General features: G+C 41.4%; 1 protein-coding gene across 1 annotated transcript in view; it reads right to left on the reverse strand.

The window, feature by feature from the left end:
- VEGFC (vascular endothelial growth factor C) overlaps positions 1 to 24,707 on the reverse strand; it is a 68,574-nt gene extending 43,867 nt beyond the window's left edge. The window contains exon 1 of the mRNA XM_420532.6: positions 24,018 to 24,707. Coding sequence (XP_420532.3) covers positions 24,018 to 24,665 — 648 coding nt within the window. The 5' untranslated portion in view covers positions 24,666 to 24,707. The remainder of the gene's footprint in view (positions 1 to 24,017) is intronic.
- Positions 24,708 to 27,304: the final 2,597 nt, after the last annotated feature.

Consider the following 27,304-nt stretch of genomic DNA (forward strand, 5'->3'; position numbering starts at 1 on the left):
TGACTTCGTAACTTCAAAAACCTTCAGCGTGTGGGTTACACAGAGAACGATCTCAAGTGGAAGATGTAAAGAAGAGGAAAGAACATGAAGAGCAGTACAGGGACTCATTCAGCTTCACTGCCACATTCTCTCATACAGGCTAACCCACACTTAGTCATCTTCTCAAGGGAGTTTACAGGAGCACTTAGAGCAGCCTTTGCCATAGACTTTCTTTGTTTAAATAAGCCCATAATGTAGTGATAATTGGTTAAGTTTACGTGCATGGCCACTATTTATCTTTCCTGCACATCACCACAGTGAGGGAAAAAAGCAAAAACAAATGAACCACAAGTAACATGAGATGGATGAGGATTTTTAAAAATGAACAATTAGAACACGACAGCTTTATTTCACTTTCCAAACAATGTTTTAAAGTACTTCAATATTTAACTACAATACTGGTTTAAATCATAACACCAGAAGCAACGCAACTGCGTTTCAAGAATTGAAAAGTGAGTCAGGAAGGAAAAACTGCATTTAAACAAGGTACTTTTTTAGAGCTATGATTTTCTTAGCAGCAGAAGCATTCTGAAGTTCTAAAACTGATAATGGTATTAATTAAGCATCAAAACACAGTCACCGTCGCATTATGGCTTTATTCTGGAGAACCACTACAATCAGATCAGCCTATTTGATTTGTATGACAACTTGAACTTACAGTGGTTATCTTTAAAAACAATTACATAACACAAACACGCAGTATTTGTTTTTCAGGAGGAATTCTTCCCTATAATAAAATCAGTATCATTGCAGTTCTAAAATAACTACTTAAGTGTTTTACTATTTTAAACCAGTTTTAGAAAGAATAAGAAAAATAATATTACTCCACTTTCATTATTATAATTCAAGTTTATTTTAAAACCCATGCATAAAAATGAAAAAACAACATAAAACTCTTAACCACATACTTCCGAATGCTCTCTGAAACAGTTCCATGTTGAATCCTAATTAAAACTTAAAGCTCCAAAGACCAATCTCATTTTCTGCAAGTAGAAATCTACAACAGTAAAAATCTTTTAAGATTTGCCAGGATAGCGTTTACATATTCAAACTCTTTTCCTTTCACGATGCATGCCACAGTAGCTACCGACAGGAAATTTCCTTTCTATTCATTCATAAAAACATGACTTGGTAAGGTTTGAGTAAGCTGGAAGGAAAGTTTTGACAGTAAGAAAACAAATCTGAGTCAACTAAAACGCGTGATCCCTATCACCTGTTTGCGGACATTTGCTTGGCATACACACTCAGTTTTAAACTCCTCCATGATATTACCGGTTTGATTTTGGAGTAGTTGAGCAAAAACAAATATCATGCCGACAAACATCTGACAAAATATATTAACTAAAATTAGCTTCCAAAAACCCTAAGGTTAAAGAAGACACTGTATTAGATGTTGTATGATAAAGCTACATGGCTCTTGTGCATTCCAGCACAACAGTTGTTAGGATGTCCTCTAGGTTCCTCCACCTGAATGTGATGGAATATTTGAAGACGTGATAGAACAAACCACAGAGACAATCAGAATCAAAAAAACAAACATATTCAGCGCAATCAGAGGGGTGACAGCTAGAAAACAGCTTGACTGCCTGTACTCGTAAAGCAGTGAGGATTACATCTCCCTTATGCTGAGTCTGTTTTGCCTGTAACAGCAATTGAGAAGTGATGTCCCTGTCCTTATCTCAACCCACAAGACCTTCTTTATCGTGTTTTCTCCCCTTGTTTTGTTGAGGAGGGGGAGTGGGAGAGCAGCATAGAGGAGACAAACTGCCTGAAACAGCCACAGCAGGGAATTAGTCTGACTTGATCTGGCCTCCATATATCACACTTCAGCTGCACTCGTGGGATGGGAAGGGGACTGCCCAGCTACAAGGAGAACTTCCTTGAGCAGAAGTGTTTCACAGCAGGTGCTACCAGTTTTCCAAGCAGAGCCTCTTAACAGGGGAATGAAAGGAAGATCAAAAATGCTCACAGCAGAACATCCATGTCACTGCTACGCTGGCCTGCAATTTCAAAACAGCTTTAGTTTAAATAGTATGCTAAAATACATATATAAAGTAATAAATTTGAATAGTTTAACTAAGAAATGGGAATCCAGTATTCCAGGACTGGCCATTAGCAGCTTATTGGGTTTTTTCCCCTGTTCTTACTACTGACCAGATCCTTGATCTTTTACTCAGAAGTATAAACAGGAGTAAAGACTTCAGATTTGCACTAAGGGTATTATTAACAGATTTTGTTCCTTTCTACACATAGACACATACATAGACGCATGTACATTTGTAGATTATGACAACATGGGGACCAAGTTATGCTTTCATGTTTGTGCAGACTACTGGCTTAACACAATTGTTTGAGATATATCCCTAAGAAAACGTAAGCCAAAAGACTCTTACAGACTTTCAGTTTATACCTATTAAAGTCTTCAACAATTTAAAACAATTTGCCTATTGTCTCCCAGCTAGTTTGGCATACTTTGTTTCAGAAAAGTGGTGTGTTCATACTGAATTATGAAACAAATTATCTTTGTTGCCTAAAAATGCTGCATGAAACAGTAATTTTTTTTTGTTGTTAGTAATATTGCTAATTTTTATTTCCATTTTCCAACACAGCCTTTACTGTTTTACTTACAACTTCTGGATGCAATCAAAATTCAAGTTTTCCCATATAATCCTATTAAAAAACAGCAGTGACAAAAAGCTCTCAAAAATGTAATACTTCTTCCAAAATCAGTAAGGTCAGTTGGATTGTGGTGCCCAAGCTCCTGACTGGATTTGACTCTCTAGAATAATTCCTTCAGCACGTAGCTAGAGCTTACTCCCTCCTGTCCCCTTTTTCAAATACTTGTAGATATGAATATGAGCAAGATGGGGCTGCATTGACTGCTCTCCCTTACAGATCGCCTACGTAAAGATCACACTTCTCTCTTTGCTCAACTAGAAGCAGGCACGTCATGATGATGGCTGCTCTAGTTTACTTATATATGATAGGCAGATGTTCACTCGCACAAAAGAAGCATTGTTGCTTCTTGAGGACATGTACGAACAGGTAAGAGGCAGCACACAACCTCCAGTTTTGAGATTAAACATATATCCATGTGATGAAATACACATCCCTTCCAATGGAGATGGACACCTGCACGTTACTCATTGATGAGTGTCTCAGGAGAAAGGCATGCTTGGTTACATCATGCAAATAAAAGAAACTTCTGTTATCTGTTGATTTGACAGGAAATAATTACATTTTGGCCATGTACGATTATATCTCAAATAATTATCACATTGTCTCACATCATGTAAAAATTGAATCATCCCATTTTAAAATACAAAGAAGTTTCAAGAAGGCATAAAAACAAGAACAGCCCATGATGCCAAACTTTTTTTCTTATGTGAGAGCTGCAAAATATAAGGAAAAATGAAATTATATACGGTATCTCCCACAAAATAAGAACTGACTGAAATCTAAAGAAACAGCAAAACAGCACAGTGAAAACAAACAAAAAAAAAAGTGAGTTCCTCCTCCCTGGCAAGACACAAATCCATTGTGCAACCACATTCATTGCCCTGGAGTGCTGCAGAGGCCAGGCTACAAAACAGCTCTAACACAGGGATTTGGAAAACGTTGGGGGATGAGTGCATTACTGGGTAACAAACATGACTGGCCGGAGTCTCTCTGCTTCAGGACTAAACTGCAGCCTGATGGAGGAAAAAAAGAAAAAGAACATCCCTCCAAACATGGTCCTTCAAGTTCCCAGTATTTACAATCAAGTTAAAAGAAAAACTAGCGCAGATCAACTTCTTATGCTTTCTTGTACTTGCAGTTTGGCATGTCTTGACACGCGTCTGTGTACAAGGAAGTTACGCTGCTTGAAGAGTCAGGTGCCACAAAAATAGATCACCTGCTTGGTCATTTCCATTCATACATCACAGCATGCAGAATCTAGCTAGCATCTTCTAAACTTTAAACTGTTTGCCTGAGAGCACATGGACTTGACAAAATCAGAAGAGATGCTAAGGTCAGCATTACCCATGTCAGTTTATTTCATCACTTAGTCATTCCTCACAGCCCAAGAAGAAAAAAACTACTGTTAATGACTCCAGATTTTAATTTTCTGTTACGCATTTTGTCATATTACACTTTTTCTTTTCCAAAGACATCTACATGTTTTTACCAGTCACCTTTTGATTTTTCTTTAAGACTCTCACTAGAAGTTATTTTCCTCTTTCCCCTTTTATTATTATGCTTATCTCTCCCTCATCCCAATTTGTCCATGTAGGGTCATCTGCAGACACCCATATAAGGAGAGGACTGTACTTCCCTGCTGCTGCTTACTGCTTTTGCCTTTCTCTTTGAGGTTCTTATGACACTTTGCCAGCTGCAACAGTCTAATGAGGATCACACAGAGATATACTTCCTGGGGCTCTTAAATCTTTCTTCCAGCTTTACTTATCAAAACATAGTCTTCTAGGTACCAAGCATACTCAACTCTTAAGCATATGAAGGCAAAACCCACCTAACCTATATCACAGTTTTGTTTGAAGTCCCTATTTTGCTTTGTCTTCCCCATGTGGCGTTGGGGTTTTTCTGCTTTGTTTACCCCACATTTGGGACTGCCAGTACTTTACTACAGCAGGATGAAAATAAAACAATCTTCTTAAACTAATACTCCATTCACCTTGGTCTTACACTAGAAAAGGAATGGAAAATGTTTGTATAAGATGTAGCAGATAACTAACCTAGGAAGTATTTTTGTAACAGATGTTTGGTTTTTGCTCCCCCTATCTTTATAGGTTGACATTTTATAGGCCATGTAAAATGCTATTGCAATTTATTACTAGCTCCATCCAAAATATTATGGTACAGCAGTTGAACTATTAAGATAAAGTTTTTGAGCTTTCAAGAAAGACATTTTATCATCTAATACTTTGTTTCCGCAAATGCTAATTGCCAGTCATAACCAGGAGGCCTGACAGGGTCAGCGTTATCAAGCTGAAAAATTAGGGCACTGCATTTGATTAAAGAATGGGTTTTAATTGATTCACTTCCAACTTCCTCTCTAGAAAAGTTGAACAGCCTCTTATCATTAAAATAACAACAGCAAAATAAATAAATAAATAAATAACACCACAAGTGGGAAATACAGGGAGTTGTATTCTGTCTCTCTCACAGGTCATATATAGAACAACCTCTTGGAGTGCTAAGGGAGAGAACTACATTTCAAGTACAAATCAACTATTTATTTACTTCCTTATTTGTGGCCTACTAAAAACTTCTTTTCCTCCAATCTGAAGCAGGGAGACACATTCAGTTACACTTCAGTTTGGAGAAAATAGGAGAAACACACAAGGTCACTGTGAATCACTTTTGACTTGGTTGAAATCACAGAAATGTTGACAAGCCTCATTTCTCCGCTCAGAGAGAAAACATTTATTAAGGAAGGATGAAGATGGGGTCAGATGAGTAGGAATAGGAGTGAAAGAGAAAACATCTAAAGTAGTAGAGTGCACACAATTGGTTCACTGGCATTTCCACAAAGATCTCTGAGTGTATTTAAGAGTACACATATGAAACACCACATTTAATTATCAAGGGAACTATGAAAACCTATAATAGTTCATTAACTTCAATCAGCACAGATCAGGGAATAAAGACCTCAAAAACTATTCGAAAGTATCAGATTAATAAAAGGAAGGTTATTAACTCAATCATGTCTGCCTCATGCATATCTTTATTAACTTTTATCCTACAAAGTAATAAGACAATATTTAAGTGAGTGGATTGGAAATTAGCTCAACTCACTCTATTAGCCATTCACACCAGATAGACAGTGTGATTTGAGTACGAGTCAAGCAACTAATAATCTGAGAAGATTCTTTGCATGAAAAAAACCAATTTTGGACTGAAGATATATGAGGATGATTGGTGAGCCACTCTTGCCTATCTACCAGCGCTCCTGGATGACTGGAGAGGTTCCAGAGGATTGGAGGCTTGCCGATGTGACTCCCATCTACAGGAAGGGCCATAAGGAGGATCTGGGGAACTACAGGCCCATCAGCCTGACCTCGGTGCCAGGGAAGGTCATGGAACAAATCATCCTGGGACAGATCACACAGTTCATGCGTGGTGTCCAGGGGATCAGGCCCAGCCAGCACATGTTCATGAAAGGCAGGTCATGCTTGACCAACCTCATCTCCTTCTATGACTGGGTGACCAGACTGGTAGATGAGGGAAAGGCTATGGATGTAGTCTACCTAGACTTCAGCAAAGCCTTTGACACGGTCTCTCACAGTATTCTTCTGGGGAAACTGGCTGCCCGTGGCCTGGACAGTTTTACCCTCTGTGGGGTAAGGAACTGGCTTTTATAACATATTATTATATTATATGTATATTATATATATACACATGTATATATGTATATATTATAACATATATAAAATATATTTATAACATGGAGGGCCATGCCCAGTGAGTGGTGGTCAATGGAGTTAAGTCCAGCTGGCAACCTGTTTCTAGTGGTGTCTCCCAGGGGTTGGTGCTGGGGCCCATCCTGTTTAATATGTTTATTGATGACCTAGATGAAGGGATTGAGTGTATCCTGAGTAAGTTTGCAGATGACACCAAGTTGGGAAGTAGTGTCGATCTACCTGAGGGTAGGGAGGCCCTGCAGAGGGATCTAGATAAGCTGGATCTCTGGGCTAAGGTGAATGGGATGAGGTTTAACAAGGCCAGGTGCCGGGTCCTGCACTTTGGCCACAATAACCCCATGCAGCGCTATAGGCTTGGGGATGAGTGGTTGGATGACTGTGAAGAGGAAAGGGACCTGGGGATGTTGGTTGATGCTTGGCTGAACATAAGATGACAGTGTGCCCAGGTGGCCAGAGGGCCAATGACATCCTGGCCTGCATTAGAAATAGTGTGGCCAGCAAGAGCAGGGAGGTAATCGTCCCCCTGTACTTGGCACTAGCGAGGCCACAGCTCAAGTACTGTGTTCAGTTTTGGGCCCCTTACTACAAGAAAGACATGAGGCTCTGGAATGTGTCCAGAGAAGGGCAACAAAACTGATGAAGGGTCTGGAGCACAAGTCTTACAAGGAGTGGCTGAGGGAGCTGGGATTGTTTAGTCTGGAGAAGAAGAGGCTCAGGGGAGACCTGAACAGAGGGTGTGATGAGGAAGGGTTTGGGCTCTTCTCCCAGGCAAATAACAGGACCCGAGGAAATGGCCACAAGTTGTACCAGAGGAGGTTTAGGTTAGACATTAGGAGAAACTTTTTCTCTCAGAAGGTGGTCAGGCACTGGAACGGCCTGCCCACGGAGGCGGTGGAGTCGCCATCCCTGGCAGTGTTCAAGAGGCATCTGGATGAGGAGGTACGAGATATGGTTTAGTAGCTTGTGGTACCAATGGGAATGGAAAGGCAGTTGGACTAGATGATCTTGCAGGTTGTTTCCAACCTTGTGATTCTATGATTCTATATGCCTGTTGTAAAAGCAAACTGTTCTCCTGATTATGCACATTTGCTGTGTTCCACTGCAGTAGATTTCAATAACACATTAACAGAAGAGTATACAGACTAAAGCTTGACACTTATAAAATATTAATGAAAAAAGGAAGTAAATATCATGTAGTCTTAAAATGTATGTAGGTATGATATTCTTATAAATACTGTAACAAAATTATCAACTCCTAAAGAGCTTGTCCATCTGCTATTAGCCTCTCCCTCCACATTTACCAGAGTTGACAAGAAAGTTTTGGGCATTGTATAAAAATTGGCAGCTACTTTTAACAATAGGCATATATTTTAAAACAAAACAAAACTTTAGATTATTTTTCCCTATGATTCTTCTAATTTTAACTGCCTACTGGAAACCAAACTATAAAATTAGAAGAGATTTTCCCATGAGAAAAAGATACAGTCATTTTACTTCAGCTATAGCAGAATTGTTAGTTGACAGTTTTAAGTACACATTAGATACATTGAAAACAATACATATTTAGAAGGGGTTGTGTATATATGTATGTACTCACATATTTAAGCACATATACGGATATACCCACTTTGTGTGTATGTGCATGTATATGTGTGTCTATACATATAGGGTGGGAAAGGCATCATTATATTCTACAGTTAGATCTAATTTAAGCAACAGCATCCGGATACTGAACAATACATTAAAATAAAAGTACATGACCTCAGAAAATTCCACGCTAAAATTATCTCTCCCCTTAAATAACACCATATCACCATACAAAGAAAACAGTTGGTGTTGGGTATCAGATGTATTGATCTCAGGCAAGAATTATTTATTTTTATAAACATACTTTAGATTCTCAGCACAGAATATCATATATAGTGTGCCTATTTACCTTATTTACTGCGGGGCTGTAGTAATAAATACATGGATTTTTTTCTTTTCCTTCCTCCTTTCTGCTCTGTCGCTGCTTTTCTTTACCCCCTTCATTCTCTCCTTCAGCTACTTGCTATTTATAACTCAGCATCAACCAACATAATTTAAACAGCAAGCAAAACATCAGCACAGCATCTAACCTCAACAATTTTAGCAAAGAATATATGTAAAAGATGGAATGCAGCTGAAAGGACTTGCTCTGGTTACATGCACTCATGTACATACAACTATTTAACACCTCCTAAATCAGTAAGCCCCATTCAAAGTGATAATTTCTGAAACTTGAAAATTAGAAGAAAAAAAACTTGAAACAACAGCTGGTGAAGTAGTGTCCTGTATACCTCAATATATGCCTCTCTGTGTTCATGTTATGAAGGAGTCCAGGCAGCACAAATTAGTCACTTAACTTCTACACAGATAAATCATACCATAAATCCAGCCAACGATTCCGAGCTCCTTCCAAAGGATTACTGCTTTATTCAAGATGTTTTGTGCTTTAACATTATTTGTTTCCTAGCACACTGCAAAGTAAATAAATAAATTTTAAAAGGCCCCTGCAGCAGAGCTAGCCATACTGCCATGATTTGAAGTTATTGTTCAACAAATGTCCTGGATTAGCCATGAGAAATGCCCTGTTCTACCTGCTTTCAGTTTCTTGCCCCTGAATCCCAAGTCCTTGAAGTAAAGAGGTGAAGCAGATTGTAAAAATGGCCCAACATACCTACATCGGATCTCCAGAAGGGACAAAAAAGTAGGCGGGCAACAGGAATGCTGCTTTGGCTAACAGCACCAAAGAACTGATTAAGCTGTTTAACTTCATCTAGAAGTGGTCCCATTTTCCCACTTATAAGACCTTGTTTCTAATTCTTTATTCAAAGATTTTGACAGACTTTAACCTGAAGCTTGATTTTTATTTTTTTTCCCCACTGGGGAACTGTCCTAAAGTCTGGTTTCATTCACATGAAAAACATATAGCCTGCTCTCTGCAGATCTGTTGCACCTTAAACTGACAGGGAAGTATGACCCGGAGTGATAGGGAAGAGAAAGAAAAAGGTGTCTTGGGGGCATACTTTATTAACTTAAGCAAAATTTGCCTAACAAATATTCCCCAGCTGTTGCAACTCATGAGATTCCATGGGAGACTTTGGCAGATTGCTCTGATAAAAGAAGAAAGGCTGAACCAAGGATTAGTATGAACTCTGAAGCTACTGAAGAAATCTTTTGGTGTGAATGGTGCTCCTGCCTGTAACAAATTACAAGGTGACAGCAGTAAGATTTTTCTCTCTTGTATTCTCAGGGATTCCAAAGCAGGGAGTGAAACAGAAGGGACCTGAATGCAGATTGAGATGGAGGGCAGAAAAAGGAGGCTGCCCTGAGAGGAAGACGGGGAAAAGGAAGGAGAGAAGGGAGCTGCAGTTTCCAACTGGATCTGAGAGGAAAGAGACAGAAGTAGAGAAAAAGTGGTTTGAAGCTGGAGGGAGACGAGGATGCTGAGCAGGGACCTGGGTTGTGAATGAGTTTGTTATGCACAGACAGAGCCAAAGAGAGCAGAGAAGAGTCCCATGAGCCTAGTGCAGCTCAGCTTAGTTGGCATTAATTTGTACAACAAAAGACAATTTGAGGTTAGAGGGATAGGTACAGAAGGGAAGGCAGACTAAACCAAGACCTAAAGAAGTGAAACAGCATGCAATTACAATTATTCACACAGGAGATGCCCAGCAATAGAGGCGAAAGACAGAACCCTACAGCTTGCTGCCCCCTCAGTTGTGTTAGGATTTACCTAGTGCTGCCTTGAACGAGTACGTGTGTGTGTGTGGGGGGGGGGGGGGGGGGGGGGAACACAAAAGCTCTTCATACATAGGCTTCCATTTTTCCACTTTCCAAAGAAGCTGTGGATGCCCCATCCCTGGAGGTTCTCAAGGCCAGTTTGGATGGGGCCCTGGACAACCTGAGCTAGTGGTTGGTAACTGTGCCCATAATAGGGAGGTTGGAACTGGAAGATCTTTAAGGCCCCCTTCTAACACACAGCCATTCTATGACCTGCCTACCAGCTGGATCAGTTTTGTTATGAAATCACAGCGCCCAAATACACTGCAGTAAGGAACACAGAAGCAGGTAGGCCAGCATTAACAGCTCCTAACTCTAAGACCTATTCTGCCAGGTTGGACCGGGCAGAGTATGGAAGACAGAACCATCTGGGACAAGGGAGGGCAGCACAGATGGCACCAGGAGAAGAGCAGATCTAGCACTACTAGAAGCTAGGCACAATGCCCATGCCCACTGCAGATGTGGATGATATAACTGTAAGCATTTTTGGTAGTCTCTTTAACGTTGCTGGAAATTACACATCTCCAAAGAGTATTAATACAACATCACCCAAAAAAAAAAAAAGGAATTTTAATTCTAGCATTTTGTAACTTCTGAATGTTTGATTTTATTGGAATAGCAAACCAGTATCCATTTTCACATACTAAATTTAAAGTTGCAGTGTCCATCAGTACTACTATTATGTACTAATAGGCACTACTTGGCTGGAGAATGGCACATTATTTAGATGGAATCACAGCAAAACAGGGATTGTAAGTCTTCATTGTAGCCAGAAAAAGGCTTCCAGACACTGAACTCACATCACTGACAGACAAGGTCCAAACAGAAGGTAAGCAATACTTGCTTATATGCCCTTCCTTAGTTCAATACAGATCACATTCATTTCAGTTACAATACTTCTGTAGAATGCATTTGGGTAACTGCTTCCATTCAACAATAACACAAATAATGACTGACCAGGGGACTGCTGCACAAACCATCAGCATAATTTTAGCTGGTTGGGAGCTGCATGAATACTGTTACAGTAATTAAGCTGCTTACAAATGCTATTAAGCAGATCTCTCTCTCACTACACAGAACATACCCTCAGCATTAACTAATCACAAAAAAAAGCTGAGTTGGAGCTTAAGAGTTGATCCTGCAGCACCTTCTGCAGCAAGCACAACTGGCTAGTTAAATTCACACTGTGGTCTGGTATCACCAGTTCTTCACTGGAATATCACTGAACTTTATATGTGTATAAGAAAAAAAGTAAAAAAAAAAATATAAAGTCAGTATTAGATAATGTGACACTAAACCAAGAATTACTTCTCTGTAAAGTTTTTCCCTCATCTTTTAATTCATAAGTTGTAACCTTTTGTATGCAAAAATTTAACAAATTCAACAGGTAATTTTGCTGCCGACTAAAAAATTATTTTTTCTCAAAAAAGCAAAATTTCTATAGCAACAAAGATATCAGAACAAAATAAATAAAACATAAAACTGTCTTTTCCAGGTACAGCTCTGCCACAGTTTGGAATAAGAATTTGCCCTAGAATGGACGGTAGAAATTTCTCTCTTAAAATCAACACCAAGTAGAGCCAGATAGGCTGTGGGGTTTGTTTGTTTGTTTTTCTTTCAATCTCTTCAAAGAATTTGCAATCAATATTCCAGTCCCAGCTAAAGCACTTTCATTTCTGAGTATCAAGACACCGATTGCAAAATAATTTTGATTTTACATAAGGCCATTAGCAAATAACTGGCAAACAGTGGATAAGGGTAGCTTTGCATGAAATTCAGTCACTTTAAGGATTACTAAAAACAGTGCTTATTAATTCCACTTTTCTTTTAAGATCGCTACTCAGCTATCAGTACTATTTTTATGATAACCAATTAATTCCATGGTTTAACAAAACTTTGCTTTAAATCTCTCAACACTGCGTTTCAACCCATAAAACAATAAAGTCTTTGACTGTATGACAAAAACAGTAATAGGGATTTTGAGGAATTCATTGTACATATTATCCATGGAGGGGAAAAAAGAATAAAAATCAAGACTTATTCTAAAACAAAAAGTAGATTTTATTTGTTAATTTCTAAAATAATTTTTGTGTCAGTGTAACACACAATTTGTTCGAAGGAACGAAAGAGTAGAGAACATTAACTACAGAAATTGTTATTTATTTCAAATACTGCAAGTTATCAAAATCAGAAATGGTCCTGACAGAGTCCTGGCATAAAATAACTCAGAATCTACTAATCATTTGTGGTATCTTCAATATGGATCTAGGCACATCCACAGACAAACAGACAGTAAAGGGAAGGTCCATGAAGGCCTGACAGTAAAGGGAAGGTCCTGAGTCTGACAACTGGGGATGGTCAGAGGGCACGAGACCTGCAGAGAGCAACTAAGTCCAGACATTCTCCCTAAATACCACATTCTGCTGAAACTGTCAGAGGAAAAACACTTGTCTAGATAGACTTAAGTCTGCCCCTATAGGGCATTTCATGTATTCTTAGGCTTTAGGCTAGGCCTAGCGTGCATCTAAAAGTTCGCAAGTCTTAGTAGTCTCATGATAAATTTGCTTAGTCAGATGCACCAAGTTAGTACACATAACCACTCTCTCACATATCTTGCATGACAGTAATGTCTTACTGTTAACAGTGTAAACAGCCTGTAAAAGATTGTTGGCACATTTTGGATTACTTTGAGAATAATACATCTCATTTCATTATTAAAAAAAAACATAACAGAAAAGAAAGTACTTAGGGATGTTAAATATACAGACCATGGTTTATAACTCGTGAGATAGCTAGTCCTACTAACTCTCACTGTGCACACATAGCAGGCAGAAAAACACTTTCAGAACATAATGAATGCATAGATTAAATAATCATGTATCATCTTGAAGCAGACCTCTAAGAACAGCTTTTATGAGAACTCTGAGGAAGTAAATAACTATGAAATGCCTTCCTCACCCAATTCTCCAATATAAATACGGCAGTTCTTTTAAAGAGGTACTTTAATCATGCTTGTGTTGGGCATGCTACAAAATACTCTCTCCAATCAAGAGACTTGTGAAGTAAGTGGAATTAATCCGGATGTGGTGTCCCACATCCAGAAAACTGTGAGTATGCCTGGCTCTCTATTCTCTTTGTTACACAGTCTTAAAGAGAACCTAGAAAGGTATGAAGTCAGATGACCAAAGGCGAGGAACAGCTTCATCACCAGTAACAGGTTATATATAAAAGAAGGATTGTTAACCTCAAAAAGAGCAACTGAGAAGGAAACCTCAATAAAATCACAATGAGTATGAACAGAATTGTTCCCTGCACTGGCCAGAATAAGGATGAAGGAAGATTCATACATAACTAACAGGCACCAAGCTCAAGGCAAATAAAAGGAACAGTTTTTTTTCAGTTTTGTTGTTGTTTATTTTAAATATATATGCAAATAGAACACCTAAATAAAGCTTAGTAGGAAAAGCTTTCTTAACAGAAAAAGCTGTTGATGTCGAAAGCTTCTATGGGCTCAATAAGCACCTTGACAATATACAGTGGAAAAGTCAGTTGAAACATTTAAAAAATTAAAATGAAACAAGTAAACAAAAGCATCCTCTCCAACATCACTGAAGACAAGGAAGCCTACAAGCTGCCCTGCTGCCAACAGCCTGTAAGCATGTAGTGACACTTTCCATTTCTTCTGCTCAGAAGGAGGTTGTCAAGTAGGTCCTGTAATTTGGCAGGGCCTTGGATGGTAAGGGCATAAATGAAAAGGAAAGAAAAAGTCCAGCCAAAAATCCCAACTAAGAGGTACTGGAAGAGCCAGAAGAGTGGCTGTAGCCAGGTGCATGTTGCCATGGTTGCTCTCTCACTAAAAAAAAAACACGATGAAGCCGGGACCATGCAAACATCTCCCCCACTTCCCCTGCCAGTGCCTGCTGACAGATTTTCCAGCTCCAGCTGACCACGTAGCAGGCGCGCACACACACACACACACACATTCAGCTTTGGGGATCTTCCTGAACTCACTCAGTAAGACACAAAGGAGGAGAAAGAATGCAAGGGGGGTATGAACCTGCTGAGCTATTGCCATGTAATGGTTTGGGGACAAATCAGCTGGGTGCTGTGCAACAAGCAACCCACAGGGGATCAGTGAAGCAAGAATCAAACCTTTGGGGATCAGGACTCACTGGGTCTGTCTTTCTACAAGAAGAGATATGCCTTTGGTTAAAGGATAGCCTTCACCTGGAACAAACTGGGGGACAGACTGCTCCTTGTTACACGCTGTGGAAGAGGTCTCCAACAACAACACCACTCTCCACATCATCCTGTCGCATCAGTGGACATCGCTGTGCACGTGTATTGGATGTGCAGCAAGATGTGCAGTGAGGTCGCTCACATTGAATACTGCTGAAAATGCCTGAAGGTCTAATCAGGCACTTTGTCTGACGGGGTGCAGCCACCATTCTTCTACTCTTATGTTACTTCAATACTCAGAATAAATACCACAGGCTGACTATTCTTAGAGTAAAGCATCTACTTAAAAGTTCAAGAGAAAAACGCAGATCATCCATCTGTCATAAGAGATGAGGATTTGAAAATTTCATTAATTTCCTGAAACTGCTGTGCTAAAATATTCAAAGAGTTTCATTACTACAAAGAGCTTTTTTATGCTGTTAATCCAGATTAACCATGACTGTTCAGTTTAGAGTTTGCCTAACTCTTTAGTTCTGCCTCATGAAATAAAGCAGCTATTTCTCCTCTCCTTTGAAGAATGTGGTCCTGGCCTCTGAAAATCCTTCCCCTGCTCCCCAGCTTACTTCCTGCTACATGATCACACTCCAGTGTGCTTTTACTGTCTCATCAGTCTCTCCACAGCTATTTAGAGAAAGAAGTACTCAGAACTCCTTTTCTTGCTCATCCCAGCCAACCAGAAACATGCCCAAATGGAAAGACAATCATTGCCCATCATTATGTTCCTTCCTGGAAAAAGCACTTCTCCATCTTCACTGAACATACTGTGATTCAACAGTAAAGGCCTGCTGATTATTAGCAAGATTATATCACTGCTTCCAAATCACAGAGTGTTCCAATATTAAAGATATAGAGGATTAAAAACAAACAAACAACAAAAAAATCAACTCCTCCCTACAAAGAAATATTGAAATGTTAACACGAGTGCCTTGACATACATGAATAAAATGAAACATGAAGTAAATGGTCACGTTTGTACCACAGCAGCACTCTGCCTGTTATGCAAGATCTGCTGGGAGAGGGTGGGGTAAAGAGGAAGTCGCAGGGCTCTGCTTTAATTTGGAAACATCTGTCCCCAGGCAAAGGACAAACGTCATTAAGGCACTACCTCAATTTCACTGCTTAGTTTCCTTAGATAATTATACCATCAACCTAACCCTAAGTAGGAATTCCATGAAACGATACATACAGTTGCTATGAACAGTCTTGGCACTATTGCACTGAAAGGCAATGCAAGTTTCTATGAAGTGTATCTGCTGCCAGAAACAAATATACATAACACAACCAGAATGATGGATATTACATAATTTGCCTTTTCTATGTTATTTCTAACAAGAAATAGTTGGAATTATGCCCTCTGAAAGACAGAGAAACTGGAAGCTTGCAGATTTCTGCCCTCAGCATTGCACCAGACAAAAAACTATCATTTCAGAGATACAAAATACTAATGCTTTGACTTCCAGTGAGTCCTACTTGCATGGTATCCCCCTTGTCACCACACTGCAGAAGCTATTATACTGTCACAGTTTGCAATACCAAGCAGATGTCTGTCAAGAAGAGTGACAAGTCAAGGTTTTTCTTGGAGCCTTTGCGGGGCTCCAAATGCAAGTATATATATACTGACTTTTTTTTTTTAATTTTTTTTTTAAATACATACCGAAAGGATATCTAAGCATTGAAAGCTAAGTTGTTAAAGCATGCTCCCCTTTAAAGCTTGTTTTTGTTTAGGCTTTCCTTAGGTTTTAAGCCATTGCGAAACTTTTGTTACCCCATGTTTCTATAATGCATGCAATTCTATATGCAGCACAAAGTGAGACCACCTATACATGCCAGTTCCTGCAGCTCCATCATTGTTAGAGAACTTTTAAATATAATTAAGTGTGAATTTAAATTCACAAATCCAAGTCTCAGTGCTTACGACTCCTTGTGCACAAGTACAGTTTTCTAGCATTGTCCACTTGGGCTCACTTTGAGTTCCAGAAGGGGCCATAAAAGGAAGCTCCAGCAAGCTGTCTTCAGCTGCTTCATCAGCAGGAATCCTGCAAAAACAGGACTCCAAGCAGGGAGCAGAAACACAGATCTCAACATCTGCTGACAGCACATCTCACACAACCACCATCAGCTTTTCCCCACATGGCTCTGTACCATACTTTGAGGTGATGAATGTTAAGCCACCTATGTGGAAAGGAGGGAACAGCTCTTACTTCTATTAGTATGATATTACAGCTCTGGCAAATCAACATTTTACCTGCAAGTGACACCTCAACCTCTACAATTTCTTTGTTTCTCTGTGGTAAACATTTCTGCAGCAAACTACAGAGGCTACTACTACCAGCTGCATCACTCCTGGCCAGTTAGAAAAACAAAGCAACACACCCATGGAAAAAATAATAATAATAATCACAAAATGAGCATACAGCAGCTAACAATGTGTGAAGTTCCACTTGGCCAGTTTTTCTTTTAGCTGTAAATATTGGGAGGCAACAAGCACACACACTGAGACTAATTTCTCAATGACTTCTAGCAGGATGTCTACCATTTCTGACCACCTTTTCAAGTGCTAGAAATTTTCTTGCACGTGCGTATGGAGAGCTACAGATCTCATTTGGAAAAGCACTGAGGAAGTTATGGAGCACTACAGCTGTTAAAAGAAGTAATCTCTCTGGGAACTGAGCACAATTCTTGAATAAAGATTAAAAAATGAAACCATTTTACAGTGTAAAGCACTTTGCTCTGGATGACACAGACAACGTCTGATTCTTGAAATCATGCGTGTATTTCACAACACAGAAATAAGCAGGCAGGGTAACAGAGGAGCTGCAACACCTATGAACCAAACACAAACACCCTGTGCCCTGCTTCCCAGTATAGCCTTCTCGTGTTTCGAAGGCTTCTTCAAGTTCTTTGTCACTATTTTCCCTTAACCAGAACAAAAAGCCCTACTGTCCTCTATGAGGAACAGGATGCAAAAACCTCCAATGGGATTCAGGGTGACAGAAGTATCAGATAACTCAGGTACTTTCACAATCAATCATTTTTCCTTGAAGTTCACCCCAATCAGTGTATGCACAATTACATTCAGAAGAGATATTGCATCAGTACCTTTTTCCAGGAGGACAACACATCATGTAGAAAGACAACAAAAAGAGAAGTCATACATACTTGGGGAGAATTACAGTCTAGCTGAAATCTACCAACTACTATTATTTTTTTTCCAGCTACCATTAGATGTTTTTCCTGTGCTTTTTTTCTTCCTTCTTAATGAACTTCACTCCTCTTGGTTACTTTGCTTACTGGAGCATCTTACCAAAACACTTACTCACACCATTGGCAATTGCAGTCTCTAAATACTTGTCAGGAGTTACAGCCATATTAGACACATTAAGAAATTTCAAAATAAGAGGACAAATGACTAAGAAATTAGAGAGATTGACATCACCATTACAGTACATGACTAGAACAGCAAATGACTTATGGTTTAGCTATTTCCTAACTGAAGTCCGAAAAGCAACAAAAGGGGGGAAAAGATACCACAATGCATTACTATGAGGGCTGATCTGAAAGTAATGCCCTTTTATGACGCTGGCCCACAATGTCAGAGATGGATATTGTTGGTATGGTAGTAGAGGATGAGCCTTCCTACCAATATCCCATTACATGTTATTGCTGTAAGGCAAATGGCAGGAGAGGGGCAGTCTGACAGAATGGCACCTGACATGGAAGCACATAAGAAACAACTGTGGAACTGAATTTCTCCATGTGGAAAAAAATGGCAACCACTGACATTCATTGTAATTTGCTGAATGTTTATGGAGACCAAACAGTGCATGTGAGCACAGTTAGGCAGTAGGTAGTATGTTTCAGCAGTGGTGACAGCGATTTGAAAGACAAGCCACATTCCAGACAGCCATGCATAGCTGTCACACTACAAAATGAAGAGCATCTTGATCAGCTGGTTCACACAGATCAGATGATTATGACTGGGGAACTGTGTAAGGAGCTGAATATCAGCTTCAATGCATTGGAAACAATGGCAGCAATGTTGAGATATTGCAAAATTTGCATGAGGTGGGTCCCATGAATTCTCACACAGGAACAAAAAAGAACAGTGTATGCAAGTTCATCAGGACCTGTTGAACCAATACAGGGCTGAAGGTGACAGTTTCCTGGATCACATCATTACCAGTGACAAAATCTCATGTTAACACTATGAGCTGGAATCAAAACATCAGCCCACGAAGGGGCAACACATGAATTTCCCATCAAATAAGAAGTAAAAGACACAGCCTTCAGTGGTGCGCACTGTCTTTTGAGATAGAAAAGGGGTGATCCTTCTGTATTCTCAGACAACCCACCACCTCTGACTGCTTCATCGTATTGCCAAAAGCTGGGAACTTCCAGAGTCAAGCCAGAGAAGACGACAGCTTTTCTCTTGCAATTGTGAAACAGTGGGTCACCTCCACTGGTGCACATTTTTTGCAAGAGTGGCACTCAGGCTCTAGTTCTCCCCTGTGAAAATGTATAGTTAGTGGTGATGACCACGTTACAAAAGAGCATTTTGATATGAGAGTTTGCTCTATCAGATAGTGCTCTGTCTGTTGTAGCTTACATGGAAATAAATAGAAGGCATTACTTTTAGAATGATCTAGATATTATGGCACCAGAAAACCTGTTGGTGGCATAAACACAAAACCTTTCATATTAGGAAAACAAGCTGACCAATTCCTACATAATAAGAATTCAACAAATAACATCCTAGCATCTCCCTAAGTTATCAGTGTTTTAAATTAAAAATCTGCTGCAATTTACACATCTGAATGAAAGACAGTAATTGCTGTATATATGTATGAAGGGGAATTTGGTACTATGTATCATTCAGATTAAAAAAATCAGGGTGGAAATCCTCCCTCCCCAGCCCCCTCAGCAGCAAATAATGGGTACTGAATGGTTATAACAATGAAATCAATTACAGCTATCCTAGTCAAAGAAAATTCAAGACCTTAAATTCTTACACAAGTTTGAAAGAGCCCGCATCTTTCGAATAACAACCTTAGCTTGGCATTTCTTATAATTCATGCTACAAACAGCTGTAGCACATTTTTTATATTAAACAAGGATATTAAAGTTGATAGGATACCAGTCTGACTTCATATGGATTTCCTTTGTTCCGAGCATTTTGTTTTAATGAATCACTAACCACATTCCAAAAAGAAGCAGCTGAGCATGAGGTTCTAGACAGACTTCCTATTCTGGATGCAGACTATCAATGGGGCATGATCATTACCTCCACTCTAGCTACAACAGCCAAACCAGCTAGTCTAGATTTATTTTTTCTAAAATAAGTGAGTACACACACCCTGAAATAACATGTAAAGGCTTAACATACGATGAACCTAAATAAGCTCAAGAATAATATTTTTGAAGGGATGTTTCTGTAATCCTCCAAATAGTACAGTTAGTTAAAATAATACTCAAAGCTTTTTAGAGCCTCCAAAAATGCACTTATTTGTCAGCAGCTATCTTGTGAAAACCTTCACAGATACATAAGTGTGCTTACTCAAGATACCCAAGAATGCACATACTTACACCAAGAATTAGAAGTGCCAAGAGCTCTTAGAGCTTAGCATTGCACTCTTCTCGCAGAAAAGGATAGGCAAAGGCTTAGCAATTTCACTTGTAGAAGCTTTTCTCAGTCTTCACAGTAAGTTCTATTACATTACTTAATTTTACCTAGGTGATATGAACCATGTCTCTAAAAAACACAGCATCTTTGCATGAACATCTGAAAAGAGAGCGGCCACATCTCTAAAAAGGAAAGTTTCAGGAGACAAAATATCAACAGCAGGGAAAAAAAGATAACATTCTCCCTGCCTCCTCATTTTAGCACTGCTTGATCACGAGGCATGGGGTTTATGAAAAGTAGCAGTGCTCCAGCAGTGTAAAACTTGCCTTCAACTCTTAGCAGCACATGGAGCATCGAGGCATACGCTCCATAAACTCAGAGGTGGCCTTACATCACCAGGACGGAAAGAAAGGAAGAAGTCTCTGAAACCATCAGACTGCTTTTCCCCCTACTCCCACACTAACAGCATTTGAACTCCGTTAGCCACCAACTAGCAGCATTTCATGATTTGGTCAGGTTTACAGTAAAATGATGGTGATAAAGTTATGTTTCGGCTGAGACAGCACCCAAGATAGATGGAGCTCACCAAGATAAATAGATCACATAAGCACACCTATTTTCGTTGCAGAAAAGCAAATCACAAAGGCTGTTCTGGATTGCCATCTGCATAGACAGGCCCCATCATAGCTTTCAGGGATGAACCTTAGAACACTCAAATATATTGAAATTTCCATTTGTTTTTCCAACTGTAATACAAAACTAAGAATTCTTATTTGCAAACTCACGTGGAACAGCTAATCAACATTGCCTTTGTCTGGTCACATAATCCCAAAGGTTTGGCTGCACAGCAAAAGAAGGTGTGACTGCAGCAAGCCCTCCTAGCTATGTCACTGTCTTCTTTCCCGCTATTGTTACTGCGTTACTGTTACCACTATTGTTACCATAATAACCTATTCCTGCTATTGTTACCACAGTCCCATTAATTCAGTCTAGGTACATGCCACTGTCAAGCTTCCATTTCAATAACTTAGGAATTTAAGTTCATACCCAGAACGCCCATGTAGCCCCTCCAGGTCCTTTTGAAGCTCTCAGCAAACAATAAGGTATTATTATTAAGAATATATTGACTTCCTGGGTAGAGAGTGCATGTTCCCAGTTCCTAAAGCTTGCATGAGCGCAAGGCGCTGAGTACATGTCCATGGGCCAGGCAGTGGTGCCAGCTGTGCAGGCTACTGTGTGCTGGGGGAAATCCCTCGTGGTGCAGGAAATCCAAGACAAATAATTTATGGTTGCGATGTGTTCCCACCCCGCTGCTCAGACAGATCATCTGAGAAGTATTAATCTGGGCCCTGTCATCTCATCAAATAATGAACTTTACCCTTTGGCTGAGAGATGAAAAAAGAAGGCAGGGGGAAGGGTGGGGAAGGTAGTGCTGTACACGCTTATCAGTGCCCAGTTGCAGCACAGCATGCCCCTACAAGAGCTATAAATAAGTTCTTCACTTCTATCCATAACGCTTCCAGGCTGCACATCTCCAGGACAACATTAACATATAACACTTACCCACCTGCATAAAAACACAATACTCTATTTTCTGCCTCTTATGTTGGAGCATCCTCAGCATCATCCAAACTCTAGAAAAACATTCCTACAGCTGAACTTCTTAAAATAGGAGTAAAGAGGAATAAAGATGTTGTGCCGAGCGTTGACCCAAGATGCTGTATGACCTGCACTTAGGTACTAACTAACATGCAATCACAGGCATGGGTTGATGGTTGGATTGAATGATCTTACTGGTCTTTCAAACCTTAATGATTCTGTGATTCTACACAGCACTATAGATGGAAAGTAAAAACAGGAACCACAGCAGCCACAAACACGAGTGATCATACATTTTTCATTCAAGTTCAGAAAGTTCAAGCTAGTGACTTCTTACTGACAATATAATCACATTTTCCTTGAAACAATTACTTACAGTTTACTTATTTAATCCCATCTAATCACTTCAGACAGCCATCCCATGTTCTCTCATTGCAGGAACAAATATGCATAATACTCACTCCCTCAGACAGTTCCAGCAAAGGCAACAAACCCACAGCTGAAGACATCCAACATGACAAAGCCTTCTGGGATGCAGTCTCTCTCATTCTCCACTGCTCTCCATTAGTCAGGCACAAAAACATTTTCCTGTTAATGCAACGGCTCGACACACGCTGTCACACTCCCTGCCCTGTCTCCTGACCTTCCCTTCTTCAGCTTGCTCACAGCTCCCTTCTTTCCAGGGAACACTCACACTTCTACACGGTGCCCTACAGCAGCAGCTCCAGAAGGCTCTGGGCTTCCTTCAAGAAACAGAACGACCATCTACAGTGCGTGCATAGACGGGAACACAGCATCACTTAGGAGAATTCCTCCACAATCAGCTGTTCTGCCTCCACCTCATCGATACACACCATGGCCAGTTTTCATGCTTTCCACCTTTTCAGCACAAACTCTTCCGGGGATTGGCAACTCAAACACGGGCTTCACTCACTAAATAACTGGCTTATTATAGTCACGGACTGTAGAGAGTTGAGGTATTTTTACCTTTATGTAACTTTTGCCTTTCTTAGAAAGGGTTTGAGTGGTAAGAGCGAGCGGCTGACTTGATTTTGTGTTCCTATTTTTAAATGCTTCGCTTTGAAGAGCGCTGGACAAACACTTCAGCAATACGATCGCTGATAGCATGCTAGCATTTAGAACGTTACAGTGTAAGCATTCGACTGTAATTAAAACATTTGGAGAGAGACCCAGTCACCTTTTCCCATGCACAACAGTATTTGAAATGCACAAGTTCTGAGAACAACTTGTGGTCTGCGGCAGCCTTGATATCAGAAACACACGTACAGTTAACACACGCTATCAGAACTTCCCACGTAGCTTCAGTACAGTCCCCCCTTATTTCTGGTCAGTAAAACAAATAGCACCGCTACATTCAACTTATTTCTCCAACCAGACCAAAAATAGCCCTGCTAACCTAGAAAAAAGCAATCAGAATATCAGCTTAGCTTTTAATCCACACACTCCACCTCCCAAGCGAATAATGAATGAGCTGCGTCGTGATCGCCCTCAGAAAGCATGTCGAAAATCTCCAAAAACAATGAGCCGAGGGTAAAGGCTGCTATGGAGCTCAGACATCAAAGGTGCACCTAACAATGTCACATGCTTACGCTCCACATGCTGGGCATCGTTTTTATGCACCAGATATAGCAGGAACAGCCAAACCACGGCGCTTGCTGAAAGGTACTCCAGCACTAAGCTACAAAACTTCCTACGCAAGTAGAAGTTAGCACAGACTTGGGGGCATTTGCGGCTGTAAAATGAGGATTTGAACAGAACCTTAACCACGTGCTTGCACAGAAATTTCAGCCCAAGGTGTCACGTTACACCTTCTGTAACTGTCACGCAGCAGTATGTCATCCAAAGTGTCAGTAACTCCGAGAGCCTTTTCAACAAAGGGCAAAGCTGGCTTTCTGTTGTCATCGTCCCCCCCCCCCATTCCCCTCGCTACTTCACTCCCCGGCCCTTTCTCCGGCTCCTCGCACCTCGCCGCACCCCGGGCCCAGCTCTGCCCTACGTGGGGAGCGCCGGGCTCGGCTGGGGGCAGGCACGGCTGCACCCCAAGCAGTGGGGCGGCAGCAGAGGTGCCAGTCAGGTGCTCCGCATTTCTTGAGAAATCCGGGGATTCTCCTTCTTTCTAGCAACCCTGTAACTCAGGATTTTTTTTTTTTTTTTTTACATTTTTTTTTTTCTCCCCTTAAATAAATCCCCACTCTTAAGGTCTCCTCTCCCAACTCTACTTCCCCAGCAGGATTTCCAAGGCGGAGCGGAGCCGCGCGCCCGGAGCAGCCTACCTTGGGCTCCCCGGCACCGGGCTCCTCCTCGTAGTAGCCGTGCCCGGACTCGTAGGCGGCGGCGACGGGCGGCTGCCGGGGTCCCAGAAGCACGGCGCCAGCAGCGAGGCAGCAGCCCAGGGAGAGCATCTCCAGCAAGTGCATTGTGCAGAGATGGCAGGGCGGAGCGGGGCCGCGGGGCAGCCGCAGGAATGCGGGCACAATTCCGAGGCTCCTTCTTTTCCTTTTCTCTCCCCCCCCACCCCCCTTTCTTTCGCTGTCCTCACCCCCCTCCCTCCCCTCGCAATATCCAAGGCAGTAAAATCCTCGGGATGGAGAAGATGCGACGGCAGCGGCGGCTCCCAGACGCCTTGCAGGAGAGCTCCCAGCTTTCCCAGCCTCTTTGCAAATTCTCACCGAAGTTATCCGGACTTTGCCAGGTAAAAAACCCACCAGGAAACCGGACATCCGAGGCTGCGCTCGCTCGGGAGCGGTGGAAAGCGCAGAGAGGAGGAGGAGGGAGAGGAAGGAGGGAAACGGGACCCAGCGGCCGCTCGCAGCCGGCGCCCTCCCGCGGGGCCCAGCCCGGCGGCTGCGCGGCGCGGAGCGCTCGGCCGGGGGCTGCGCGGCGCCTGGGGCTGCGCGGCGGCGGGCGCGGGGGCCGCGCATGGCGAAAGCGCCCTCTGCCTGCGGCTCCGAGCGGCGGGAGGGGCCGCCCTTCCTCCTCCTCCTCCCTCTCCTGCTGCTGCCGCCTGCCGCCGGCGGTTCGGAGCAGGACGCCGGCGGTCAAGCAGAGCCCGGCTCGTCCAGGCCCAAGCGAAAAAGAGGGACCGGGACCTCGAGGGGAAGAAAAAAAAAACTCTCGGAGGGCTGCAGTCAATCAGCAAGGACATCGGCTGTGAAACGGCCGGATGAAGTTGGTTAAAACGCTCTCTGAAGCCCATATGAAATCGTGCAAGATTTCTGTAACCCTAATCACAGCTCCTTGTTGAGCAGTGGTGGCCCCTCTGAGTCAGTGGAGCACTGGACCATTTCGTCACATTAAAACATAGTACCCCCAAAAGTACCTTCCTTCTGATCACTGACAGCTTGGAGCTGGCCCTCAGCAGAAGTGCCACCCCGTTCCGAGCCCAAAATAAACAGCACAGATGCTGTGCTCCACTGAGACTGCGATTGAAAGTAATGCTTACAAGGAAAAAAAAAGTTAAACCACAACAAATTGCACATTGCTAATGAAGTAGCACAGAGCAGCCCGCTCAAATCTCAGCTACGCAAACGGAAGCTTTCCTTGTACTAGCAGCGATGCGACAGCATGAGCGAAACGTGTAAACGTTTGAAAAGCTTTTGAAATCGTCCTGCATCGCCTTTAAACATTGTTTAGTACCATGGCTGTATGGGAACGCGCTGTGTGGGCAGAGCCCTGGCTGCTCGGGCTGGCTGCTGGCAGCCTGCTCACATTACACTGCTCCTGCTCCTCCGAGTCCCATTCTGTGATCGCTCAGGAGCAGCGCCCCAGGGGTTACACAACCACAGGTCCCCCAGCAGGCGTGTAGGCGCCTTCAGTGCCGTCTGTGCTACTCCTTATCACTTTCAAGATGGCACTTCATCTTCCTGCTACACATAGCGAGTATTCCGACACAAGTAGTGATCATTTGAAGCTGCTTTCATAGTTACTCCAAAGTTAGTGAAGCACTAAATTTTTTAAACGTCTTCACAACGTAGTGAAGCAATGAAGAGAAGACCAGGCTAGAAGTTAAGCAGAACAGCTACGATGATATAAAATACCGTAAATACATTATGAAGCCTATTGTTCTTCAGTGGACCCTTGCAGCGCTGCAGATCAAAGCACAGGATTAAAGCCAAAGAGCATGCTGCAGGATGCTAAGCCCCTCTCTACACAGAAATGCAGCATCATTGGCTTGAGTTCAGGCATTACAGACGGGTGTAGAAAATGACAAAATCATACAGTTTTATTTCAGCGACAGTCTGTCATGCAAGGAGCATTTCTTTGACACTAAATCCCTAAACAAAACTGTACGTGCTGTACTATCACAGCATCAGCTGCCTTCACTGTCTACTTTCCACTTGACTAACACTCTCTCCCTTTCCCCGATTCACAGAAATCCTTAATAGCATCAAATAGGTCTACGTGACAGAGCATTTCCACCAGTTACTCTGTAAATCACGTTTATAGCATCATGACCAAACACTTGTAATCAGGCATCACAGTGACCCAAGTAACAGCCTAAGCATAAGGGTTTGAAAATAAGAAGCATCATAGATTTCAACCATCTTCAGTTTACAAATGACTATTCCACTGCTTTTAAAGATTTCCAATTTCACTTATATGAAAGTATGCAAGGCCTACAGGACAATTTGTAGATAAGTTCTAAGCAGCACTTCATACTCCTGGCAGTGAATTGCCCCTATAGACACAAATGACTAAAGAGATATCCCTAATGATGTAAAAATACAATTCTAGGCTTTGCATGGTTATGTTTTAACAGCAGTAATAACTACTATTGGAAAAGAAAGGAAGTTTTTGATGTCAGATATAAGATCTCTTCAGATGAATTCTCCTGGTCTTGTTTTAAAATTGCCCTAAAGTATACACAGACTTCATTCTGAAGGTGAAGCTAACATAACGTCCATCTGTGAAGCATGTTCCTCTACAGCACCAAGACGTACCTGATATATTCAGTGGATATATCAGGTCAATATATATATGCGTGTCAATACCCGCTTTCTTTCTATCTCCACTCCGTAGCAATGTAAGAAATCAGAGAGGGACCACTAGAAGAAACATGAGCTGAGCACCGGGAACAGGAAGGCATCAACAGCAGCAATAAAAATCAGTAGCATGCTGTTGTAATTTGGTTTATTTGTGTACTGTGGAGTTTGCTTATTTAAGACGTCTCAGGACTGAAAAATAAGCTGTTAAACGTTTTCCTTTCAGGATGTCATTTAAATATTTGTGTTTGATTCAAATCAATCTCTCTTGCACTCTCCTCTTAAACAGACAGAGTCCAAGAGTTAAAATGGCAGACAGCCTGGTTTGCTTTTGTTTCAGTGCACACATCTTTACTGGAGTGTCAGTGGAATGTATTTTTAATGTAGAAGATAGAATATATTTTCCCAAACGCAGCATCTCAAAAGACTCAGGAATTGCAATTCTATAGTCATTCCAAGGAATTGAGTGCCACTGTACACTTCATCTTGAACTCCCTTATAGCATCAACTCTCCTTTTCTTCCTCCAGTGCTTAAAAGCAAGGAAGAAAAAATTGTTTATTCATCAACATCTTAAATA

The sequence above is a fragment of the Gallus gallus genome, chromosome 4, assembly GCF_016699485.2.
Source record: "Gallus gallus isolate bGalGal1 chromosome 4, bGalGal1.mat.broiler.GRCg7b, whole genome shotgun sequence".
Taxonomy (NCBI): domain Eukaryota; kingdom Metazoa; phylum Chordata; class Aves; order Galliformes; family Phasianidae; genus Gallus; species Gallus gallus.